Source organism: Odontomachus brunneus, unplaced genomic scaffold (genome assembly GCF_010583005.1).
Source record: "Odontomachus brunneus isolate Ranch 3 - 2012 unplaced genomic scaffold, Obru_v1 Obru_scaffold_097, whole genome shotgun sequence".
NCBI classification, from domain to species: Eukaryota; Metazoa; Arthropoda; class Insecta; order Hymenoptera; family Formicidae; genus Odontomachus; species Odontomachus brunneus.
In genome coordinates, this window is record NW_022639547.1 from 961,647 (window position 1) to 988,525 (window position 26,879).

General features: G+C 34.7%; 4 protein-coding genes across 4 annotated transcripts; 1 reads left to right on the forward strand and 3 right to left on the reverse strand.

The window, feature by feature from the left end:
- Positions 1-595: 595 nt before the first annotated feature.
- LOC116848579 (exonuclease 1) lies at positions 596-14,082 on the forward strand. Its single transcript, XM_032824831.1, has 15 exons — positions 596-864; positions 998-1,117; positions 1,271-1,532; positions 1,626-1,841; positions 1,931-2,215; positions 2,345-3,358; positions 3,433-3,539; positions 8,584-8,702; positions 10,326-10,580; positions 11,197-11,434; positions 11,938-12,097; positions 12,498-12,615; positions 12,915-13,095; positions 13,205-13,461; positions 13,803-14,082. The coding sequence occupies exons 1-15, from the start codon at positions 704-706 to the stop codon at positions 13,979-13,981; spliced, it is 3,672 nt and encodes a 1,223-aa protein (XP_032680722.1). The 5' UTR covers positions 596-703; the 3' UTR covers positions 13,982-14,082.
- LOC116848567 (cytochrome c oxidase assembly protein COX16 homolog, mitochondrial) lies at positions 4,191-5,460 on the reverse strand. Its single transcript, XM_032824806.1, has 4 exons — positions 5,313-5,460; positions 4,726-5,007; positions 4,453-4,564; positions 4,191-4,358 (listed from the first exon to the last, which is right to left on the reverse strand). Exons 2-4 carry the CDS (start codon positions 4,815-4,817, stop codon positions 4,287-4,289), a joined length of 276 nt encoding a protein of 91 aa, XP_032680697.1. The 5' UTR covers positions 4,818-5,007; positions 5,313-5,460; the 3' UTR covers positions 4,191-4,286.
- Positions 14,083-14,235: 153 nt separating the features above from the next.
- Positions 14,236-20,204, reverse strand: LOC116848565 (methyl farnesoate epoxidase-like). The gene is made up of 8 exons (XM_032824801.1): positions 20,051-20,204; positions 19,670-19,921; positions 19,298-19,586; positions 18,322-18,554; positions 17,180-17,391; positions 15,410-15,496; positions 15,198-15,339; positions 14,236-14,907 (listed from the first exon to the last, which is right to left on the reverse strand). The coding sequence occupies exons 1-8, from the start codon at positions 20,136-20,138 to the stop codon at positions 14,714-14,716; spliced, it is 1,497 nt and encodes a 498-aa protein (XP_032680692.1). The 5' UTR covers positions 20,139-20,204; the 3' UTR covers positions 14,236-14,713.
- Positions 20,205-21,770: 1,566 nt separating this feature from the next.
- LOC116848696 lies at positions 21,771-25,197 on the reverse strand. Its single transcript, XM_032825026.1, has 3 exons — positions 25,112-25,197; positions 23,929-24,020; positions 21,771-23,806 (listed from the first exon to the last, which is right to left on the reverse strand). Exons 1-3 carry the CDS (start codon positions 25,133-25,135, stop codon positions 22,108-22,110), a joined length of 1,815 nt encoding a protein of 604 aa, XP_032680917.1. The 5' UTR covers positions 25,136-25,197; the 3' UTR covers positions 21,771-22,107.
- Positions 25,198-26,879: the final 1,682 nt, after the last annotated feature.

Below are 26,879 nucleotides of genomic sequence, written 5' to 3' on the forward strand. Positions count from 1 at the left end.
GGTACTATTTCTTAAATATCTCTTGTCTCAGTGTGCCGATATCGACCGCTCCTTATATGGCACAGATCTTTAGGATGCATTTTGAAGACATCCTGGAGACGTCAAAAAGAAAATAGGATATTTTTCAGACGTCTCTGGGACGATGTCTTTTGGACATTCGTGCTATATTTGATTTGAATTCACGGACAGAATGTTCGACACGCGTACGCAAGTTGCAGACTATGCGATATTTGTCCTATCGGTACTTACCAATCTAGAGTTGTTGTTGTTTGACCTCTATTAGTCCAGAAAGAATTCGTCATAATTACTTCACTTCGTTCTGCACAAGTTGAAGTTGTTGTCCAGTGTTTCTCTAATGGAGGACAGTTCACTTTGGTTCACTTCTTTCAATGCAACTCAGGACTAGTGCTGCACTCGCACGACATCGGGTTAGTACTGGAATACTCTAACTGCATGCCCGACGAATCTATTATTATTTACCGACTGTTACCGATCCTCGGAGTATCAGCTAGTTACAACACTGATGTTGCGCGCGCTGGAGTCGCTCGTTTAAAGTCCTGAAATACACGAAATTCGTATATGATTCTATTCTAACGAATAGATAAATCAAGATTAAGTTCTGGCGGCAACGTTAACGGGCATTGACAGAACAGCAATGTACTCGTTTCTCGATTGATCACGATAGACTAGACAAGTTAGTAAAATGGGTATTACCGGCTTATTGCCGTTTTTAGAGAAGGCTTCTAAAAGGACTAATGTCAGCGATTTTTCTGGTGGCGTCGTTGCGATCGACACTTATTGCTGGTTACACAAAGGCGTATTTTCTTGCGCTGAGAAAGTGATGATGGGGCAAACAACGAATGCGTTAAGTAGCTTTATATTATTTATGTTGACATTTTGTGTGTATCTCTGGCATTTTGCCTTTCTTTATTTGGCCTCTTTTCTCTCTTTCTCTTTCTGTCTGAGATAGTACTGATTGATTTTCTTACTTTTATAGATATGTTTTATATTGTGCGAAATTTATAAATATGCTCTTGAAATATCATATAAAACCAATCTTAGTATTTGATGGTCGACAGCTGCCTGCTAAAGAAAAAACGGAAATTAAAAGGCGAGAGTACGTAAGAAAAACCACTACATGAATATTACAAATTTCAGTAATTATGTCTTTAAAATTATTAAAATCAGAATTAATACTATAACTTTATATAAATCATCAGGTAGATTTATATATAGCTATGTATTTATGTAGCTATATTATATCTTTTAGGTCTAGACAAATGAATCGCCGCAAAGCATTCGAGTTGATAAAAATGGGTCAGGATGCTGAAGGAAAGAATTTGTTGAAACGAGCTATAGATATTACTCATGAAATGGCATTAGAATTAATTAAGTATTGCCAAAGTGAGAATATTGATTGTATTGTAGCTCCTTATGAAGCTGATGCGCAATTGGCATATTTAAATATTAGCGGCATAGCTGATCTTGTTATTACAGAAGATAGTGATTTGACATTGTTTGGATGTAAAAAAGTTAGTTTTATTCCAAGAAATAATTTATTTTTATGATTTACTAATATTATAATTATATTAATTTTCAAATAAACTAAAATTATTTTATTATAGATATTCTTCAAAATGGACTTAAATGGAAATGGAGTTTTAATTGAACAAGACCGATTACACTTGGCAATGGATATGCGACCTGAACAATTCAACATGGATAAGTTTCGTTACACTTGTATTTTGTCTGGTTGCGATTATCTTCCTTCCCTTCCTGGTATTGGTTTGGGAAAGGCACGAAAATTTATCATGAAAAATACAGATTCTAATATACATAGGGTTAGTCAGCTGCCATGTTATCTTAAAAAAAATATATATATATAATAAAACGTTTGCTTGATATTAATCGACATTAATGTAATGTTAAGGCATTAATACGTGTGGGATCGGTTCTCAACATGAAATCGCTAGAAATGACCCAGGAATATAGGGACGCTTTTATATTAGCGGATATCACGTTTAAACATCAATTGGTATTTTGTCCATTACAAAGGAAACAGGTACGCTTGAATTTGCCCTCAGCTGATATTACTGAAGATCAATTACGTTATGCCGGCCAAGAATTAGATGCGGATCTTGCTTTACAACTGGCTCTTGGTAATTGCGATCCGTGCACTTTAAAAATGCTTCATGATTTTAATCCAGATAAAATTGTAAGTAGCCAGAACTGTTTAACTGTGACTGAACTATATTACTGTGCCATAATAATATATAATCTAGCTTATAAAAATAACGCTAAATCGAAATGTGAAATGTCTCTTAAACTTTATTGTACATTGTAGGAAAGAAAAAGGAAGCGAACTACGGAAATGGGACGATTAACAATGAATCATGTTAGTATTTGGTCAAGCGAATATGAGTTGAAAAATAAATCGAAAGAGAAAAGTCAGACATTATTTTTTGGAAATGCAATGAATTCGTTTATTACTACTGCAAGAAAACAGACTTCGCAAAGGGTCTCTTTGAAGGATGAGTTTGTTCCATCGAAATCGGATAATAGTTTAGCCACGTGGCGCGATAATGCTTCAGAGCATCAGAATGTAAACGAAAATATTTTAGATATCTATAATTGTCAAGATGCAAAATTAATTGCCAGTCCTGAACAAAAGCCAGAACAAACTTTGTATTTAGAAAACAATACATCACCAGAGCTATCCAGACAACGAAATCCGTTTGTTAAACGAATATCGGAACTCACGACTTCACCTAGTGTTCTATCCAGCGGAAATTATCGCCAAAGAGGAAGAAATTTAATGCGCATAAGGCGAACTATTATAAATGAGAATACTATAGTAGAAAGCAGATATTTCTCGAAGAAGGATAACGAAGAGCACGACGCAGTCAAGTTAGAGAATAGCATTGAAGACATTAACTCAGAAAGTTTAAAAAGTAATATAATTGCAGATGTGAACACTGATGTACACAATATATATAGAAGTCACGAAGAAGCAGGCTTTGCAGAAAATGCTGTCGCATCAAAAAATCTCAGTGAGGCTTTCTCCACGGATCATAATGAATCTACAACTGAGTACGAAAATGTATACGAAAAGTCATATTCTGACGATAGGATAACCGAAATATCGTCAACAATACAATGTACAAAAATTAATGATAGTTATGACTTAGATAATTTATTAGTATCGTCGAGTTCAAATGTAAAACCTGTTGATGATTTAATTAATCACGAGAACACAGGTAATTTGCAAGATTTGCGTAAATGGTCTAGTACGAAAAGTTGTAAAGTCGTTTCGCATAAAAAAATAGAAAATTCCAAAAGACAGAGCACATCAAATCTGGTAAATATATATTTATGCGAGATTAATGAGATATAGCTACTGATTAATTCACCATCAAATTTTTCTATCCTTAGACATCACCTAAGAGTAACTCTGTGATAAAACAAACACGGCAAAATAAACGGTTGGCATCAAATCTTAGCCAACAAAGTTTACTAAGTATGTACGGGTTTCAAAAAAGGTAAAAAGATTTCTTAATGTAATGCACAAGAGTGTAGTTTTGCGCTGAAAGTTTTACTGGATTTCTTCTTTCTTTTCACAGGTCGTCTCTTAAACACTGAGTTTATGATTTACATGCAGTCTTGTATGAGACTATAAATGTGGTTGTAAAAATATCGTATAGTCCATGTAAACATTCACAAGATTTAGTTTTCAGAAGTGCTTTATAGAGTATTGTGGGTAGAGCTCCAATGCTAAAGATGACTATGTGCTTTCAAGACAAGTACATTATTACTGTTTATTTAAAATAAATTGAGATCTGATATAAACATTGTGCTCAAGTGAATGCTGATGGAAAGACAATTGTATTTCTAACTATATTGCGCTTTGTTGTTATATATGTTCACTGCCAATTGTGGATTATAATAATTGCTCAAGTTTATTCTTGCCTAGTGTGGAATAAACTATCATGAAATAACAAAGTATTACAAATATCCTGATCCTAGTAGCAGAATCATAGACTACCTAATTTGAAGACAAAAATCCTAATTTATAGTATAAGAAAATACTGTACTGCCTTTCATATACTTATACATATATTTCATATACCTACATGTATTTACACATACACAACATATATATATACATATACATAGTATACATAATATTTGTACATATTTTAACAAAAATTGGGAAAAATATTTATTCTAAGGATAGATCAATCATATTTTTTATACTTATAGTTAAGTAACTATAGTTTTATTGGTAACTAAACTTTTGTACCAATTGTTTCATCCCATGGTCTCTGTATTCGGGTATTTTCCCAATTGTCAATGTCTACCTGAATAAAAAATATGATACAAACACAGAAAATAATTTCCTTTAAATTTACAAAAACTAGAGTTTTTATCTTTAGATAACCTTATAAAGTATACCTTTTGTAAGTTTTCATACTCTTTTTCTAACGTAATTTCTTCTGGTGCTTTCATCACAATTCCTGTGTCTTTTACGTCATCTTTTATATATCGAGTATTTTTATATACGTAACTGAAAAATTGATTTAACATTACGATACCAGCATAAGTAAATTTTAATCGTCGTTTTACGCGTACATTTGACACGAAAAGGTATCGTGTCTCTTGATACAATAAAAGATCACTAATGCAACGAAAGATTATTGTATCTTTATATTGCATTTATATTATTACCGTAGTTCTGCAAATTCTCGAAGGCCAAACGATCCACCAATAACAAAAATCATAAATGGTATGCCATATTTTATAGTTTTATACTTAAACATATTTTTTTTTATAAAATTCAATGTTATACGTTTTATTTGATATTAAATTCGACAGATTATACGTATAGGTTAGATGCATGTGCACAGACCGCACAGGTCTGTTCTTTTTGCATGCAGTTTCCTTATAGATTAGCTTTCAATCTATTGATCTATTCTTTTTTGGTCTGTTCTTTTGCTTTCAGCTGTACTGCTGAAAAGAACAAACCATTTAGTTGCACTGTTGAACTAATGCAATAAATTAGTTAGGTCAAAAACAGTGAAGTCACAGATCTTCTTGAAACTTGTAGTAAAATAAATTTAGGTATTAATACGTGTGTTAAATATGGGTTCGATTAACCGTATAGTTTCCGAGAAATTACCGCTTTACTATTTTTCTCGATATCTTACATGGCGCTAACGTATAAAAAGTAACACGTAAATGTGCATTTGTCAGCTGTAAATGACCTCCAATAAGGATTAATACAAAAATTTGGGCAAAATTAATTGAATACTTACATACTTCAGTCTCAGCGAAATTTACCGTACATTATTAGAGAGTATGATTAATCAGCAAAAATAAGTTTAGCTTTTGCTTTTTCGTTCGCGACCATGCTTTGCGGATGTGGCAACGTTGTATAGCTTGGCGTCGCATAGCGTTAATAGAGATGCGACGTAGCCACGATCTATAGTTCCGCGACTACAACGCAAGTCAGCATACAATTTCTTTTTCTATCATTTTATTTATTTTATCGATTTTTACTATTCTGAAAGAACCAATAATGTTTAAAAATCTGTTTTTCACTTTCACTGAAAAGAATTCATCGGTTGTTAAACCGATTATTATATATATATTAGATTTTATATATATATTAGATTTTATTTAAAATCTAATTTTGACTATACAGTTGGGAAATACCTATTTTAAAGGAAACAAATAGCGTGTTTGAGTGGCTGTAGGTTAATCGTTCCAGGAACGATTATTGACGTCACAGACGTCACAGACGTCACAGACGACGTCAATTTATATAAATTTTGTGATTGGCTAATGGAGTCTGTGATGTCAGTGATCACTCGGAGCGATTAACCCACAGGCACTTGAATATGTTAAAATATACTTTCTCTCACTCTAATTTATTTCACTAGTTCAATAGTGCAGCTAAAAGGAACAAAGTATATATCAACTGAATGCTGGAAATAGTTTATGATTTAGAGATTATAGAATTCGACGAATTAGCTACTTTCAATTTTGCTCGCTTTATTTTAATTAATCAAGTATTAATCTAAAATACTAAAATGTGCTCATTATTATTATATTTTAATTTAAACTTATTACTTTAGTTAAAGCTTTCGTCATTGACAAAAGTAGCAAATGAATACTGTCTCTAAGAGTCTGTAGAATTGCCAAGAGCAAATCTTGATTTGACATTGAAGACCTCGTGCGGTAAGAACGCGAAATACCATTCTATGTGTAGTTGTATATCCACACACATGAATACTAATCCATCGCTCGTGCGGACACAATAGATGTAAGGGCCTTTGCACGTAGAAAATTTTTAACCGTAACCGTAAGGTCGTAAGAAAACTGACCAATCAAAGTTGATTATTCTCTTTGCGTTCGAGGAATAATCGACTGTAATTAGTCAGTTTTCTTACGACTTTACGGTTACGGTTAAAATTTTTCTGCAAAGGCCCTAAGTTTATGTAGTTGGACTACACTTTACCTAGTAACCGTAATTTGACATATTTTGTCTCATAGATATTACATTGGCTTACTAACCAGTTGGTTTTATGTCTTCTTTGCGTCATTAATGTCAAGGATGGGATGGAGCCCGATTTGGGGCGATTAGGCTCTTAAAAATTTATAATAAATTAAAATATAGAGACTCGTATTGTACATCTTAGTCGAATGTTCATTCAAATAATTTAGACCGTTTTTATTTCGACCTTTTTTCCCAAAAACGCTCTGTAACACTTTTTGGATCATTATCCTGATTATAAATATTACAATTATATGATAACTTTCTCTGTAGTCAAAATTTTATAAAATACCAATATCAGTTCCGGGATAAGTTAGTTCCGTAATAAAGATCTCCGCGAGAAATTTCTATTACGGCTTTTACAGACTCTTAACAGCAAAATTAATTTGCTGACGAAAAAATCGAACATTGAATGAAAATATGATTAATTGAAAATGATTGGAAAAAATTATCAGTTATTACGATTAATCCCCATTCGTAATATAATAGTTATAAATTTTAGTATCATATTATATAACATGAAAGAATGTTGCAACATGTAGTTATATTATAATTTCGGCCTCTTTCAAAAATAAAAGTAATGTATCTTAATACATCTTAAATATATGAATTACTTCATAATTTATAAATGTTACAAATACATTATATTATCATTTTCATAATACATATGAAAACATAACTTAATCTGTTGATAATTGAATAAGATCTTATTATAATTATATCTTATCTATAATTGAGAATCTATAATTGAGAATAAGATAATATACTTTATAAAAAAGAAATTATATATATAATTATGTATTTAAGATATATCTTTTACAATGATTTTATGTATATATGTTTTTAATTTTTTAATTTCTAATAAAATATGTTTTATTTTTCACGTTATATATATATGTGTGTGTGTGTACATATAATATATGCGTGTGTGTATGTGTATATGTATATATATAAAACTGGCTTTGATAATAATTATAGAGAAATGCAGTAAAATTTCAATATTATATGTACATACACACATATATATATATATATATATATATATATATATATATATATATATAACTTGAAAAATAAAACATATTTTATTAGAAATTAAAAAATTAAAAACATATATACATAAAATCATTGTAAAAGATATATCTTAAATACATAATTATATATATAATTTCTTTTTTATAAAGTATATTATCTTATTCTCAATTATAGATTCTCAATTATAGATAAGATATAATTATAATAAGATCTTATTCAATTATCAACAGATTAAGTTATGTTTTCATATGTATTATGAAAATGATAATATAATGTATAATTAATGTAATATAACTATTATAACATGTTCGTTATATAATTTTTTATTTCTGTGTTTCACAAATATGCCCGAATTTTATATAATATACGTAACGTGAACTATAGATAAATGCACGTATATACATTTTTATAAAACATTTATACAGCAACAACTGGGTGTTTACAAAGACTGATCTGTTTCATAAAACTGCGAGACTCGTAGCATAGATACATATATAGCATAAATACATAGATACGCATAATTTCTTTCTACAAATGACAGGATATAATTTCGCTTGTGTAACGATTTATCACGAAATCCCACTCAGCTCACAAAGGTGGTATATAATGCGTTGCTTACAGCTGCTGAGCTCAAACGTAATGTGGCAGTTCAGTCAGTCGAGTGTCTCAATTCGCATGCGCTTTAACGAAGCGTGTCGTCATTGTGCTTAAATTTGTGTGCTTATGTACCAGATCTATTTCGCTACAGTAAAGTTAGTGCGAATTTATTTTTGCTATTGTGAGAGGCAAGACGCCAAATTTGTAGATCGTAGTCTGCCGGTTTATTGCGCAAAAGTAATCTGACAATTATCGACCTGATACATTTAATAATTATACTAGTAGCTGATATAAATTCTGATAAATCAGCCCAAAAAAAACGTTCATTAAGGAGAAACTGTTACGAATAGATAATATTGATTAAGACGGTCGTTATCAAACGCTGTCCAGTGATTCTAATTTAAGATACGGATAACTTCCAAAGCTGCCACGATGATGACACTGATCATAGCTATTTTGATTCTGTTACTAATTTTTATTGCATTGAACAAACGGAGAAGAGCAAATTTTCCACCAGGTAATGTATTTACTGGCAGGTTTGTTTTCGTACGAAAATATTCGGACATAATATTGCGATTGGTTATATTACATATTTATGCAGTTGTTTGAATCGTTTATAATGATCTATAAAATAAATGTTCAATATATGTAAATAATTTGTAAATGATATCGCAATACTGACTTGAGAAGATAATTAGAAAATATAACCACAGTAAACTTAGTAATAACGATTTCTAGCTACATTATTTATCTAATAATGACCAAAGCAAATAATAATTTTGTGTATGTTAACAACTCAGATAGTATAAAGAATTCAAAAAGAATTTAATTGTATGCCACTAATTTTGAGTTTAGTTTTGGATACAAAAAGAATTCTTTTTACTGAACTGAACTCTGAAGAATTCTTCTTACATCTGAAGATAAACTCAGAATTGGTGACATACCATTGAATTCTTTTCAAATACTTTTTTAATTCTTTCTATTATCTGGGAAGAGACAACATTTAACACATTTGACTTACAGTAGTATCAAATCTAGATTATAAAGAGTGAGTAATCTTGATTAAAAAGCCCGATAAGAGTATACAGATTGTTATAAATATATCAAAATTCTATCGAAACTACTGTAACTTTATACGAATTTATTATTTTTGTCGAAAATTTCAATTTCCCATATTTTTGCTTATATAAAAAAGTTATCAGTTTCTTTCGTTTTATATTGCGCGTAACTTTTAACGATGAAATATTATAAACGACTAAATATTTATCTAAATACACATGTTGTTCTATGTAATTTTAACATTTTTTTCCAAAAATATTGTTCAGTTATATAGATTTTTCTTTTCTTCTTGCCTATTCTCATTTAATTCTATCAAATCTTTTAAGCAAGAGAGGAAATTTTCTTATTTGCTTTAATTGCGAATTATATTTTGTTTTCTATGTTAACAACTTCGTTAATTAAGTTAATTGTCAATTAATATATTGACAATTATCGATTATCAACAATCAATAATTATAGGAATTTAATGATATCTACACGGAAAAAAGAGATGTGGTGCACCTAACAAAAAATATTTAGTTGTAAGCAAATAGCTGCATCATTCTACATATCTTTGTATCTTTGTAGTTATGTGTATGGTTGATTTGACTTACTTTGGTGTGTCAACTACATCAATGAAGTTGCGCGTGATCTGGTTGTAGCAACCAGAAATTAGTAAGGGGATCATTTTTCATAGACAAGCTAAATATCGATATAGTTGCATTAATAAATTGCAAATCAACAATATTAGAAAATAAAAGCAATTTACTATGCACACAGCTAGAAATGTATACATGTGAAAACTGGTTCTGAGTGTATAAATATACATTTGTAGTTGCCGCGTAATGAGCCGCGTTTGTATTAACCATGTATTATCACTGCTACAACATAAATAACCATTGTTCTTTGGTTACAGCAACCACATAAATAGTTGTTCCGTATTTTATTATTGAATCTGATTGGCACAACCAGATTTCTGTATGGATCAACCATTTTTTCCGTGTATACATACTTGTAATACTATCTATATGTACTTGTAATACTTATGATAAACAACAGCTTTACATTTCGTTTTTATTAAGTGAAAAATTCTAATTTTTAGGTCCTTTTCCCTGGCCATTTGTCGGCAATCAATCTTATTTGAAAGAATTAAGCCAAAAATTCGGTGGGCAGCATCGCGCTTTCTTAGAACTTAGTAAGCTTTATAACAGCGGCATCATATCCTTACGATTAGGCAATGATGACGTCATTGTTGTTACTGATAATGAACTTATACTAAAAGTGCTTAACAACGAAGAGTACGATGGGCGTCCCTGGAATGAATTTACGAAGATCCGGAACATGGGCATGAAAAAAGGTATTATGATCCTTCTTTCATTTATCTCGTAGTGTAAAGTATTTTATCTTGTAATGTAAAGCCTGTTTTGCATTTTCATTGCTAAAACCGAAATATATTGTCAATATCAACTTACCGATATAATTTCATACTTATTGACACCGAAAGAAATTGTATTATTTTTTCTGATCGGAAAAGAGTGTTATAAATTATGTTTTATTTTAATACTTATTTTTTAATTCTTTTTTTAAATTTTTATTATCCATTCTGTACTTATTTTGGGAAATAGAAGAATGAAAATGCAGAATAAATAGCGTTTAACATCTGCACTTTGGCTTTAGTCGTTTTCGAAATTGTATTTTTGAATAACTTATCTTATCAGTGACACGATGTTACGAAAAAATTCTTGAAATTCACGAGCGCGAATATCTTGCTCAATGAATTCACAATTCAATGAATTTATACGATAATTGTAATGAATAAAGCAACTGAAGTCTCATTTAAATCAGGAATTACAATGAATTTATACGATAATTGTAATGAATAAAGCAACTGAAGTCTCATTTAAATCAGGAATTACAATGAATTTATACGATAATTGTAATGAATAAAGCAACTGAAGTCTCATTTAAATCAGGAATTACAATGAATGACGGCTTAGAGTGGAAGGAATTGCGTCATTGGACGGTGCGGAATTTGAGGAACGTCGGCTTCGCTAAACGGAAAATGGAAGAACTACTTTTGGACGAATTGGTTATTGTTATAGATAAGCTGAAGCAACATAATGTGCTTAGAATAAAACTCGCGGTTGAAACGGCTGTAATAAATGTCCTATGGAAGCTACTTACGGGACAACAAATCTTCATCAATGCAAAGTATGTGTTGCACAATCATAAAATCATAAAATCCATAGCGGGTCGATGATTTATAGTACTTTAACTTTTCGATTTACTTTTCTATATTGTTTATATTATTTCTTTAGTGTAAATGAAATTATTCCTTATCAATCCTATATTGGTATTTGAGACGCGCTTATACAGATTAAAAGTAATCCGTAATTTTATTACATAATTTTATCCCAACGCAAAAAAATTTACAAATATGTATAAATGTGATTCTTTAGTTTCATCGATCGTCTCGTCTCACTTTTCCTTTAAAAAGTTCTCAGATGAAAAAGAAAAGAAAAACGAAAGATGAAAAGAAAATGAAAAACGTCTTAGCTATTTTAATACAGGTTCTCTTTCGGTTAAAATGTTATACGAACGAAAAGTTTACTAACCGATAAGTTGACCGATCGACCGACCGCTCCAACCGTTTTATCTGTTTATGTTTATGTCATTCTGTCTATGTTTTTTATCTGTTGTGATGTTATTTGCAGCCCGCAAGATTTCATCACATTATTAGAACGCCGTGCGAAAGCCTTTCAGTTGGGCGGTGGAGTCTTCTCCTCTTTTCCATGGCTCCGTCACATCATGCCCAAAGCTATGGGATACAATATCATCTATTCTTTAAACAAAGAGTTGAAAAGTTTGTTAATGGTAAGTTTCTTCAATTTTGCTCCACTGTGCACATAACATGAATGACGTCATTGTATCCTCAGTGTATTTGATTGGCTACATTTATTTAACAGCTTTATTTCAAAATCGTCTTTATGGCTAGGGAACAGTATATTCTCCCACATCATTTTCATTCACAATAGTTAAAGGGTAATTTCATATTGAAAAGATTACAAATTAATAGAAATTAGTAAAAATAAAGATAATTACATAAGAAAACGCACAGGACTCGACGTCATCAAATCACGTATATTAAATCGTCCAAAATGGAAGAGATGAAAAACGAAAATAAAAGATAAAATAATTTTTTAATCTTCAAACTCAATTTTCTCGCTGACTATTTGACAATACTGAAATACTTAATACTGATTTCATATTTCAGACCACCATCGAAGCGCACAAACAGCGGTACACCAAGGGAGCTGAAGAGGATTTTATCGACTTATTTCTTCGCGAGATGGTAACGAAGGAGACAAAGACGGAAGTTCCTATATTTACAGGTATATACATAGGCATTTTATCACGAAGCATATCCAGAAGGTGCAACACGAAGACTTTTTACATTTGCAATTTGTTATGTGTCAGTTTCGAATAATACATCTTGGACATTTTAAACTTTCAAACGTATCTCAAAGATTACAAATGCTCGCAATTTCACGAACGTCGTGAATATTCGCAAGGAAGTTAGCGCTTCCTCTCTCGTGATTCAATGCGCTAATGAAAGTATTGACGCGAGAGAAAGTGTCCTCACTATAAGCTGCTGTGTCTCAGCACTCTTGCGATTCACCATGTCTTTCAGACGATAATCTGCTTGTTACGCTGATCGACTTTTTCATTGCTGGTACTAACAATACAACGTCAACGTTGGATTTCCTCTTTTTCCATATGGTCAAGCACCAAGACGTGCAAGAGAAATTGCACAAAGAGATCGACAACGTGATAGGTTCAGAACGACTTCCACGTTTGGAGGATAGAATTAAGTGCGTTGTTTAAGTTATTATTTATTCGAAAGATCAAATAACCGATGTTGTTCGCAAGATAATATGTGGATAATGTCAAGTTGTGTTAAATTTAGGATTAATCTTTCAGTATGCCCTTCACGGAAGCTGTACTGACTGAATGCCAACGGATGTGGGTCGTTACGCCTATAATTGGACCGAGACGTGTCCTCGCTGATACAACTCTCGGAGGTTACACGATACGAAAGAATACAATCGTTCTAATGGATATATTTGCTAATAACATGGATTCAAAATTATATTCTGACCCGACTTCGTTCAAACCAGAAAGGTTTATTAAGAATAATGCTTATCAGTCGGACGATAACGTCATAACATTCGGCAAAGGTTAGTAAAAGATCAAAGTATCACAATTAGAGAAGATCTATAAAATGCTGCGATAATTTTCAAATGGATTAGATCATCCCAGTATCAACACAGTATAATTATTGTACAAGAGCTCTCTGTATTGTTTTTTTTTTTTTCCGGATATTCAAAACATCACCAAATGTGACACAAAATGTGTTTCACGTCGGGGAGAACGGACGGTGCTTTTCTTATTATTGGTTGCGCAGAGTTGAAAATTATAACAGACTATTGTAATTCAATTAAAATTATGCCTATCTGGTCTTCATTTTTCCAACCGATATAATTGCACATTTCTCAGTCCATGTAAAATTATTTTCCAGGGAAAAGAAGATGTCCCGGAGAAGCATTAGCAAAATCGGCCATCTTTCTACTTTTTGTTGGTGTGATGCAAAAGTATCGACTACTTCCACCACCAGATAAAGAATCTCTAGAACTAGAGATAATTTTCGGGTTGACAATCATGCCAAAGCCGTATAAAGTCTTACTTGTACCGCGATAATATTGTAAAGATATGATATATTAAATATGATATATCTGTTTTCTTTCTTATTTAATTTATAAGTTTGATCATGAAATAAAATTTTTCATCTTTTAGATATAGCTACTGGCATACAAGTTTATTCAAAATGTGCCTTTTTGTTATGTGTATGTGTGCGTAGGTGAGAGAAAACGAGAGAGAGAGAGAGAGAGAGAGAGAGAGAGAGAGAGAGAGAAGGGGAGAGTTTTGTATTTAAATTATTAATAAATAATTAATAAAATACTCTTTGTTGTTCAAATATTTATTTTCCTAAATATACTGTGCAACACAATGAGACGCGGTGCGGTAAGACGTTCGTATTTATTGAAGTTTATGAATTGTGCTACTCGATACTTCTCTATAGATTATTAATCTTTTATAATATTATTATTATAGATTATTAATCTTTTATAATATTTGCCAAATGTTAAAACGTTATCATCCGACTAATAGACGCGATTTTTAATAAACTTTTCTGATTTGAACAAAATCGGATTAGAATATAATTTTGGATACATGTTGTTAACAAATATATTTATTAAAATGAATGACATGTTTTTTCCTGTCGCATAAGAGTCGTGTTGACGAGGGCACGCCGTTGTCCAATTATACTTCGAAATGACAATTTGCGTCACTTTACGAGTTCAAGGTATTCAACCCTTTTCATGGAAGCTCATATGTATCACTACACGCTCATATGCTGTACAGATTAATTCAATCTTTTAAGTCAGATCTTATTGAGAGTTTGACGTAATACGGTTTCGGCGACATGGTGAAGCCGTCATAGGCCTTTAGATCTGGTTCTCCGTGTTCGCTCGAGATTTCCAAGTCAAAATAATGTATAATATATGTAAAAAACAGAAATACCGAGGAACGTGCTAACATCTCACCCAGACAGCGTCTTTTGCCTGAAACAATCACGAGAGACAATCATATTGTACCTACAATTATTATAGTTCCACAATTCTGATATTATTATGACTGCGTCAACTTGTAAAGTCAGTGTGCTATATTAACGTTAAAAAGTTATAATTAGAAGATTCACCGTAACAAAAGATTGAATATATGCGGCGCTATAGCCGTAATCGGACAAACTATTTCTAATTTCTCCGATCGGTAACATATCACACTACGCGTTGTAACGATAGTGTAACGATAGTAATTACGACCAGATAATTTTGCGTTGCGTTAGATTTACCTAAGCCGAAAGGAATGCTGATGTTATTCTGATGAAATTTGCCACTTTCGTCTAGAAATCGCTGAGGAAGGAATTCGTCCGGTTTTTCCCAATACGCCTTATCGTAGTGAACGCTATATAAATCAAAAAGAATAATCGTGTCCTGCAAAACGATCGTCCGTTAGCTTACGTGTGTCGTAGGATAGACTGTGGTTTAAAAGAAGAGACATCACCTTTGGTATGCAATATCCGTTTAAAGTAACATCTTTCATGGCTCTATGGGGTATACCGAGAGGCGCCAAAATGAAGTATCTATATACCTGTATTTACATTACATATACTTAACTCTCCGTCGACATGATGAGTCTTTAAAGACCCAGTCGAATGTTCTTACATAGTTTCGGATTTTGATTGTAAGTTCTAGGAATAACTGATAACTGATAATGGGGTATCATGTTCTAAAAAAAAACTTAGTGATAAAGATAGTATACGTAAGTACGTTAATATTCAATTGTTTGTCTAAACAACGTTTAGAAAATATGTTTAAATCCTTAACAAGCTACTCTATCGACCATATTTTTGAAAATTAGTAATTAGAATATTTTTGTATTTTTTTGTTTTTTACGTTAATTTTAATATAATATAAAAAATTTAGTATAATGTAATTTCATAAAATATTCGTTTTACACGAAACTGTTTGTTTTGCATACATGAAAAATAGTACTTTGGTGTTTTACTGACAAAAAAAATAAAATTGTTTTATTATTGTCAAATTAATATAAAACTGGAAAAATAATAGATAAAGATAATAGAAAACCAGAAATAGTGTTATTTTACAATTCTACCAAAGAATATAGATACTTTTGACAAATTATGTAAGACTTACTTAACTCGTAACTGAGAGATGGGCTTCACGATTATTTTTTAGTATGCTCGATTAAGCTAATGTCAATTCCATTATATTTTTTAATTTAAGGGCAACTAATTCTGCTTTAATATAAGTATTATAGTCTAAAAGAATTTTATTTTTTATTTACTCATGTAAAAATTATGAGTTTTTAACTAAAACCCCGTTTTCTTAATGTTTTCTTAATGTTCCTACTTAAATTTTTCAAAAATAAGTAAAATGCAATCAGACTTTTACAATTGTAAAAACTTGATATTAAAACTTTCAGAAACATATGAGAATTTTTCAGATTTTTATACAATTCGGAACAGTGTAAAAACATGAACTAGTCCTCAACGACCCACCTTGCCGACGGAAGATGTTAAATTACATCTTGCCGGCGGAGAATGAAAAAATTCATAACATATCATGCATATACAGAGTATTCGATTTGTTATGCAGTCGCGCCGTACTTATAGGTAGGACTTATAAAACTGAATAGAAAATTCTTCTATCATTTCGCAAACAACCACGTAAAATTTGGAATTAACAATCAAAGAAGATTGGCGAATTATCACACGCGATATGGTAGATAAGCTGTGATAACAACGTCTGCCGTCACGGCCTTATGGTCGTGATCAAACTAAACAAAAAATTCTACTATTTTGCAAATGGCGTAGGTTTTAAGTTATTAATTAAAAATAGGTAAGTTTTTAGTTATTAATTAAAAATATTGTGTGTGTGGTACTTGATAATCACGATAATATAAAAGTGAAGAGGTACTCAATCTTTTCTAAACAAAATTCTAAATATTTGTTGTTTTCTTTCTCTCGCTTTCGAAAGTTGTTACACTAAGTTTCTAAATTAAAATTAAAATTAAAATTGAAATTTGTTAGTCTAAACGAGAAATCACGCATATACGAGTTCATACATTTTTATAGGGAAAAGAAAAATAAACATAAAATAAGTATATAATTGGGGCATATTAATAAGTGCAATGCGAACCCAAGTAGCAGAGTGACGTCAGAGGACGTCTTATTGACGTCAATATGACGTTCTCTGACGTCACTCTGCTACTTGGGAATGTGCTCATTATTCTTATCATTTAACTCTTTACTTCAGCCAAGAAAGCTTCCGTCATCGGCAAAAGTGGCAAATCTTCCTCAGTAGGAGCTCTCGATCTACCAACGACGCTGTCCAATTCTGTCTGAAGCAACTTTAACCATGTTGGAGACAGCGATAGGAAAAGAAATATAGTTGCTAGAGTATCAGTGGTTGTCTTTGATCCAGCCATGAAGAGATCAAGACACAACACCAATAAACTCTCACCTGTAATACGCAAAGCATATGTCACGTTCATCCATGTACAATTTATATTAAAGTACGTAATTGCATTTTAGCATGTGGTATAAATTTTGCTTAATTTATGATAATATGATTTATGATAATGTATTTGATATTCTCTAAATTTTCTATGCAAATATATTCTTTTTAGATTCTGCAGAATTAGAATTTCAAATCAATCTATGTGGACGAGACAGCATGCTGAAATTTATGGTAAGACATGTTATATTATACTATAATGCATGTTACGTCTTGTATGTATTGCATTCGTACACATAAAAGCCAGACAGAAATACCTAACAAAAATGTAAGGCCAATTTCTTTAGAATTTCGTTCTTTCTTGTAGAAATATATGTTAAGATTATGAAATATTCTATCTGAAATACTCTATTCTATTAAATACTCTATCAACACATGTAATATATTTTTGCAAATAAAATATATTAATAGTAAATATCAAGAAATTTATTACGTTATATATACGTTTCTTCGACGAAAAAATTCTTAGCATTTCGAGGGCAACTGCATTTTCTTATTTTGAGGTTGTTAATGAATATCCCCATTTTAAATCTTTAATGTACATTTATATAATGCCTATCACTTATATTTTTATTCTGCTTATATTGTACACACTCAAATGTCTTTGCGTGTGTGTATACGAATCGACAGTAGCTGGCGAGCGATGTACAAAAGTTTTAAGTATTGAAATCGCCAAAAACAATAAACAATTGAGTGACTAAAGGAAAAACCGAGCAGTTTGTAATCAAAAGTAACTTTTTGGCTTGTTAAATTCAAGATCATAGTGCGAGACAAACATATGTTTGACCTTATATTTGACGTGGCGACACTGCCGCCTCGCTTGATTTCCTAAATTAAACGGATAGTTTCAACGTGCACATGACACCAATTACTCACGATCGAAATTCGAATCGTTATTCCCGTCTGTATCAATCTCCAAAAGGAATGCATCGATCAGATTGCTCGGCTGATTGCCAGATAGCTCTCTCTCGTGTATCGCGATTTCCTCATCGAGAAAACTCCACAACTTCTGGAGAATCCTCATCAGATCGTTGTACCCTGATAATTCTGGCATCACGAAACGTAAAAAAGGCATTTGAGAGATCACTCCACCCATGGTGTTGAATAATCTGTATATTACATTAAGCGTCACAATTCCGTTACCACAAGGCAACTACAATAGCAGTAATAGCAAAATATAAAAATTATTGTGAAATATTTTATACACATGTACGTCACACATGTAATCGAATTAATACATTCACTATCACTTATTTGACGAACTCTTCCCATAGATCACATTATATTTGTTTTTATAATTGTATAAAACAGACTCGGTTTGTTTATGATTTGTTTATGTAAATATACAGAGAGAAAAATGATCGCTGTTGTATATATGTAGATAACGTAAATAGACGCAAAACTGAAAATTTTGAATAAAGTTGAGCTAATGACGTTAGTAATGAAAGTACCAAGTAAAAAATTAAATAATTGAAGTAAAGATGAGCCTCAAATGAGTGATCAATGCGCCATAAATGTGTGACGCAAAAGTGTTAATATGTGTATGTCTGTATGTATATACCAAGAAACGAAGATGACTTTAAGATCTTCGAAGCTATTCCCCTTTAAGAAAAAGAAGTTTAATCATCATAAGAAGTTTTTATCCTAAGCAAACACAGCTTTGAAGATCATTTTTGTTTCTTGCTACGAGATTATTCAAGATGGCAATAGTTGCTGATTCATTCTATATATCATATATATTTCTAAGAAGTGTCGTTAACGCGAATAACATAATATAACAAGAGATAATATTCTGGTGATAAACAAACATACAAAGACACATAAGACTCTAAACTGACTAATTATTGCTTGCCTGAAAGCTTCATGAACAGTTGTGAGCACTTCCCGTACTTTTTCATCGTTGTACTCAAACCTATGTCCGGCGAACATGAACCACAGAGAATTTATCACCGCAACATCAAATATACGATCCATTCGCACTGCGCCACGCTGACTCACTTGTTGCAAATGACTCACGAGATTTTTTGCTTCGAGAGTCAATTGCTGCTTCATAATCGATTGACCTATACCGAACGTTCGAAGGTGTCGCATTGTAAATCTACGACATTTCGCCCATACAGCCCCGTCAGTAAACACGATGCCTGTTGAGTAGCAACACCGAATGTTTCCCGATCTCTTAATCAATATATCTTCACGGTGTATTTTATCATAATTTAGGACTCACCCTTTCTTTTCCCAAATGATCGTACTCTGAAGAAAAAGCCATCCGGACGGCCGTTAAATTCATCTCTAAGGAGAGCCTGCTTCACCAGATCATATGTCGAAATTACCACTATCTTCTGTTTTCCAAGTTTCAGTCCCAATATCTGTCCGTATATGTGTGACAATGTTTGAAACACCAAATAATTGTACTGGTGCTTGTAATATAACCACCGGTATATCGGGAAACATCCCAACAATGGCAACCATGTCGGACCTGTATTATTATTTTTATATTGATATGCATTTTTATACGTCTCTTATACTTCACAACGTTTAACGATTCTTCGAATTGATTCGGCGTTTTCTTCGCGGTAAACTAACATTTTACTATCACAGCACGTACCGGGTGGATAATTCTTCGGCTTGAGGCAGTCATAGATGCAGTAGAAACAAATAATGATGGAAACAAGATAGATTGCCAGGTACATCATCTTTGGATACTCTAACGTGTTTCGTCTCAAACTTGTTTATATATATATATATATATATCTAGTTAAGCATGTATTTATGCAATGACAAACGCGAGTTTGCGTGTTTTACCCCACTATACTTATGTTAATCAGCGTGACATTCTTGACCTCGGCTAAAAATATTGTTTTGTGTACGGCCGACTCTACTTTTGTTCGGATTCTCTGGTCGTTGAAGATCTATCGATCGATCGATTTCTTTCTTGGTATTGTGATTCAGCGTGGAACGTCTTACAAGAAAGTAAATGTTTTGTCCGAAGAACTTGAAACTCGTTCAAATATATTTGGAAAGTTTTTACCGCACACATATGTGTGTGATGAAAGAAACAATACGACGAAAAACATGTCGCCTTGTTTCCAGCTGATACACATGTAGGTCTGTCGAACGAAAGGAAACGTGAAACAAAAGTGAAAATAATTCCTGTCCGGCCGTGCTGTACCAGAAAAATGGTCGTATCATGATTTCTCCGACTCGTTTCTTTTTTCCCGTAGCCAATCGCCACGCGACCGGAGAAAAATCCACTCTTCCGTAGTTGGCGCCAGTGAAATCTCGTCGTCATCGTCATCAATCGAGTGGAGTCTGCAACGCGCAATATGGTGCGGCCTACCGAGACGGACAACACAGTGGCATGCATTAATTTATGCCGCTGTGTGGGTGCACGGATACTTTCTCCATGGTCGAGGTCTTCTACATGCTGGTCGCTTGCCTTCTATAACAGACTCCACTTTCACCAATTTCGCAGAGATACGTGCGCGTATTCGCGTTGCATCATCTATATCTAATAAGTCCAGGGCGACAGTGTTTTACTTCAAAATTGGGTGGCCATTCAGACGTTCCGTTTTCAATTCCCGCTATAAAAAAAGAAACGAAAGAAAGAAACCGCAAAGCCGTATTCGTTTTTCATTTTTTCATAAAGAATGTTACTTTCAAATGTAAAAATCTTATTTGTCACGTGTGAAACGTTGACATCTACAACATACGCAGACAACACAGACTTTCCAAGAGACGTCTTGAAGACGTTCTGGAAGTGTTCTGAAAATATAAGGACATCCTTAGAACGTCCACAAGACGTCCCTTAGAGATGTGTGCTATCTGGATATAAATCGTTATCTATTAACACGCCACGAATGTAATGTGACTATAATGTAAAAAATATTTTAATGTTAGAATCCGTAAAAATATATAACATTATCGTTGTCTAAAACAATGTTTAAATTATTAATTTTATGAAATAACAAGATTGAAATTTTTGACACACGATTGCACGATCTTGAGTTGCGTTAATGGATATATAATTTAATTTTTCATTCTTTTTTAAGAAAATTATGCACAAAAGAGCATAACGGTTCATCTCTAGGATAGATCAAATTAATCTTTCTGTTACGAAATTAGATCGACATCTCTGTTACAAAAGAAGAATAATTACTAATGCATACGAAGTAAAATTCAGTGATGATGAGGATTATTTGGGTTTCGGTGATAATGGCGGTTATCTCAACGGAAAAGATATCGTTGATCGTTTGGACGGAAGTGATATGGGTGGATATTTGGGTGACGATAACGTCAACGGTGGCGGAGGAAGAAATAACGATGACTTAACAAAATATTCATGAACTTTATTCGTAACGGCATTAGTTAACAATCAGGAAAACAACAATAACGCGTATACATATAAAAAAGGAAGGAAACAAACAGCAGGGAGCAAAAGTAGATTATGCCATGTCATAAGGGTCGTACAGGTGGCACCCCGAAGAATAGGGAGCGCATCAGTCGAGTATACTTCGGGTAACTTAGTTTCACACGCGACCTATCTTAATCTTAAGACATAATATATACAGCGACTTATGTTACAGTAGTCTCGCGCGGAGACGTTTGTACAAGCATTTCGAAGGGTTACAGTGCGATTATGGTGCACAGAGATCTAGCTCTAGATCAGTGATTGGGGAAGGTGAAGCTGGCTTGACCTCCGTTTTGATTAGTCGGCGGCGGTACCAGATCCTGCGTGACTGTTGGCAGAATTGCCTTAAAGGATCTGTCCCACCTGACATTGTTGTCTTCGACCTGACGTTGTTGCGTCTTCTGCTGCTGCTGCTGCTGCTGCTGCTGCTGCTGCTGCTGCGTCTTCTGCTGCTGCTGCTTCTGCTGCTGCTGCTGCTGCTGTTGCTGCTGCTGCTTCTGTTGTAACTGCTGATCCTGTTGCCCCGAATACCTCTTCTGCAAGGCAACTTCCGGACTGTAGGGTACCACTTGCGTGTTCTGAACCTGCGTATCCTTGCGGTCCCAGTGATGATGATGGTGATCCTCGTTGGGGAACCATTCCGATATCCAGACCGGTTTCCAGATCTTCTTCCAAGCCGGCACCCAGATCTGCTTCCAAGCAGGCACCCAGATTTGTTTCCATGCTTCCTTCCAGGCGAGTTTCTTGTCGGGAATCCATTCTAGCTTCTTATCGGTCTTCCAAACTTGTTTCCAGGCCTCCTTCCATTCGAGTTTCTTGTCCGCTACCCAAATAAGTTTTTTACCTGGTTTCCAGATCTGCTTCCATTCTTCCTTCCAGATTAGTTTCTTGTCATCTATCCAGATCTGCTTCTTTGCCGGCTTCCAGATTTGCTTCCAGGCTTCCTTCCACTCGAGTTTCTTGTCTGGTACCCAAATTTGTTTCTTGGCCGGCTTCCAGTATTTTTTCCATACTGGTTTCCAGATTAGCTTCTTCTTCCAGAGATCGTGGCTGGTGTACTGCCAACCGTGATGATCCGTACCGTGATAATGCTCGCCCGGTATGCCGACCTTTACCCATTCAGGTACCCAGAGTTTCTTCCAAGCCGGTACTTGAATCTCCTTCCATACCGGCACCTGTATCTCCTTCCAGACTGGTTTCCAAATTCTCTTCCACGCGGGTACTTGGATCTCCTTCCAAGCAGGTACCTTAATCGGTATCCAAACCGGCTTCCAGATCTTCTTCCAGGCCGGCACCTGTATCTCTTTCCACACCGGCACCTGAATCTGTTTCCACACGGGCTTCCAAATTTTCTTCCAGGCGGGGACCTGAATTTCTTTCCACACCGCCTTCTGAGTCGGCACCCAGATAGGCTTCCAGATTTTTTTCCATGCGGGCTTCCAGATCTGCTTCTGCGCCGGCTTCCAGATCTTTTTCCAGCCTGGCTTCCAGATCAGCTTCTTTTTCCAGTAACCTTCGTCATGATGACCGCCATGATGCGCATCGATTCCTCCGCCGCCACCGCCATCCAAATGTCCACCAATGTCACCCCCGCCCAAATGACCACCGATATCACCTCCTGTGTGATGACCGCCGATATCACCGCCTCCAAAATGACCGCCAATATCACCGCCGCCGAGATGACCGCCAATATCACCGCCTCCAAGATGGCCTCCGATGTCACCACCGCCAAGATGAGCACCGATGTCACCGCCACCAAAATGACCCCCGATGTCACCACCGCCAAAATGACCACCGGCGTCACCGCCGCCAAAATGACCACCGGCGTCACCGCCGCCAAAGTGACCACCGGCGTCACCACCACCAAAGTGATTTCCGATGTCACCACCTCCAGAAGTACCATAACCACCACCGTAATCTCCTTCCCATCGCTTTTGCGCCGCTTTATTAGATCTGTAACGACCGGAATTTCTCACAGTTTTATTGGTGAAAATTTTATTTTGCTACCGAACATTGTAAATAATATTCGAAATTAGTGATTGTCGCCATATGCTAAAGTGCGCCATCATACGTACGGAGTTTGCTGTTGTATCTGCTGCTGTAGCTGCGTTTGATCCAGAGCTTTGCTCGCCACAAGAGCGGCCTGCAGTAGCACCGCTAGTGCAGCCTATAGATAATATAATGTCACAATGATAATGAATCACGTTGATAAATGGATCGCTGAAAAGTCTTTAAAACTTTAAAGTCTGAAAACCTTTAAAACTTTGTCTCAATATTAAACAAAGCCATTGTATTAAAATCAAAATAAAATCAGGACGAGACCTGAATTATTAGAATCTAGTCAATTTTTATTGGTTAACACAGTATGTTCATTGCGTGGGTGATAATAAATTTATGCAAATGTAATTCCATAAATCGATACGTTATATTCCCGCGCGCCGATGAATCTGACAAATTGCGAAATTGATCAAATGAAGTACACGAGATCTCCACGAATACATAAATCCAGAAGTTTATAGAGGTTTACAGTCTGAAATCTAAAAATGCATGTAGATTCATAAAAATTAATGATCCCGTAATCAAGTTTTTACGATAAGGTGGAGACAGCAAAGAGAAAGTTAGTGACGGTAGACAATGCTATATATGGATACTCAAGTCGTAACTGCACAAAATTAGAGGTTGATAAAATCGCAAAACTGTGGATCTATAAATCCTAATGGGTAAATGGCTTAGTTGAATTCACTAAATTTCTGGTAAAATATAAACAAACTAGAAATTTTCGATTGAAGTTAGCAGAGTTCCTTTCAAATTAACCAAAAATCGAGTTAACTTGAATGAAATTCTAATGATTTTAAAATTTTTCTTTATATTTTATCATAGATTGGGTTAACAACCTCTTTTTTCCGTGTAATATCCGACACATCGGTAAAGCCAAAGTGTGCGATATCAGAACGTATACAATAAGCACATATAATAGATTATTCTACGTCACGATTGTCAAACAATTCGCAGTTCCGTTAAAATGTTAATAATACACCGAAGAGGGAGCCACGCTTCTCGGAATTCTCGCACATACGTTTCGGCAACTCGCGCGAATCTCTTTATTTTTTTTCTCGAATTAAACCGTGCAAACCGTGTGCAGCAGACCGAGCGGAAGATTTGCGGGACGAAATTTCAATCTCGACTTCGCTAGCGTATTCGCGAATTCGGCGCAACGACGCAATCGAAATAGAAGCAATGAAAAAAGTGACAACTGACCGCGCATCTCGGGCGAATCCTCATATCTGTCGCAATGCCGCCCGTTGGGCTCGGGCCGCGTACTCTTGTTCCCTGGGCGCAGGAAAACGTAGCTTACTTCGTCCAATCATTGGAACGCCGTAGTTATATAGGCGCGTGTCCTCCCCAAAGGCGCACCGCAGGACCCCGACGCTGCAAGGAGCGACAAGCGGCGGCGGTGGCGTGTCCGTCAAGGTGGTGGCGGACCTCGGCCCGATGGAGGTGGACCGCGCGCGCCAGCCGAGACCACAGGTGGTGGCATCGGGGGAATTTCGATGGTAGGAAGATGGTAAGGTATGGTAACGGTAACGCCGCGAGACCCGCCGGCGGATAAAAATTCTCCTCGGCCGTCCCTCCCGGTTCCTCCCCCACTTCCGGCGTAGTCGGAATCGCCGTCGTCGAGGAGGTGAGGAGGAGCCATCGTTCGGAGAAAGTGATCAAGAACGCGATCCGGTTGAGCGAGCACTTCGACTTCGTTCGGTTATTCGCGAGCATGTGTTTCAACGGTGAAGTTCAAGCCCGGCAAGGTTATGTGACAAGGTTATGCCTCGCGCTCCAGATTATACCGATCGAGAAATAGCGGAGAAAGGAAGAAACCGGCGATCGACGTCTGTTGCTGTTCCTTCTTTTTATTCCGCGTCTCGGCTATCGCACGTCTAACGAAGTAACGGAGAAATCTCGATTTTCCTCGGATCTCTTTAAAGAAAGGGAAAATCGTCACGCATTGTATCCGAAAGGACACGTAAGACACACTCAGAGAAAAGACATTGTGATGGCGACTATATAGATGGCAACTATGCGAGTTTTGTATACAGAATTGATGTGTGTATAATTTAATAAACTATTTTATAGTCGTTACAAAACTAAAGGTTTAGTTGCAGTAACTGCAAGATAGTTTGTTAAACTATATATATATATATATATATATATAAATTCTATATATACAATATAGTTTAGTAAACTATTTTATAGTTATTCCAACTAAAAGTTTAGTTACAATAACTAGACCAAAGTATTTTATTAAACTGTATATATTGTAATACTACATACAAAACTTGTAAGTTGTCGCCTATATAGTTACCATTACCGTATTCTTTTCTGAGTGCATCGACTTGTATGTCAATAGATAACCGTCGAAGAATCTTTTATAAATCGAGATTTCTCAAGTAAACCTTGCTTACGTGTCTTCCCGATGGTTTTCCAGAATCAGTAATGTAAAAACACAAGACGTCATGGGAGCATCTTCAAGACGTCCAAAGGATATTTGCCAGGGTATCGATCACATGTCTTTCTCCCTAACGTGACTTCGTGAAAAATAAAAAGTTTTACGTGGGAATTTTCACATTTGCATTATTCGAAGAGTTACACGATCGCCTAAAGTCGTCGAGTTCACGTGAAACTTTTTACTATTCACATTTCCACTTTTAGGAAGAAAGTCACATGACCCTTACTCAGGACATGTTCAGTAGGACTCTAACGGACGTTTTGTGCTGCTTGGGCTATAAATACCAATTTCTTTACTTCAACTTGACTAAACATTTAATCCCTTTTACGTTACTTTTTTCAGCAAAAAGTCGTTGCGCCATTTACGCAGAGTCGGCGTCGCTTTCTGGAGTCTATAAGCGGCCGCGATTATGCGCTCTTCCCGTCGAAGAGCCTGAGATCAGTTCCGTTTCGCAGGAGCCCATTATAATGCCCAAAGCGGAACCTGGAGGCATTATCGAAGGCTTCCGCGTCTTTTAAACTACGT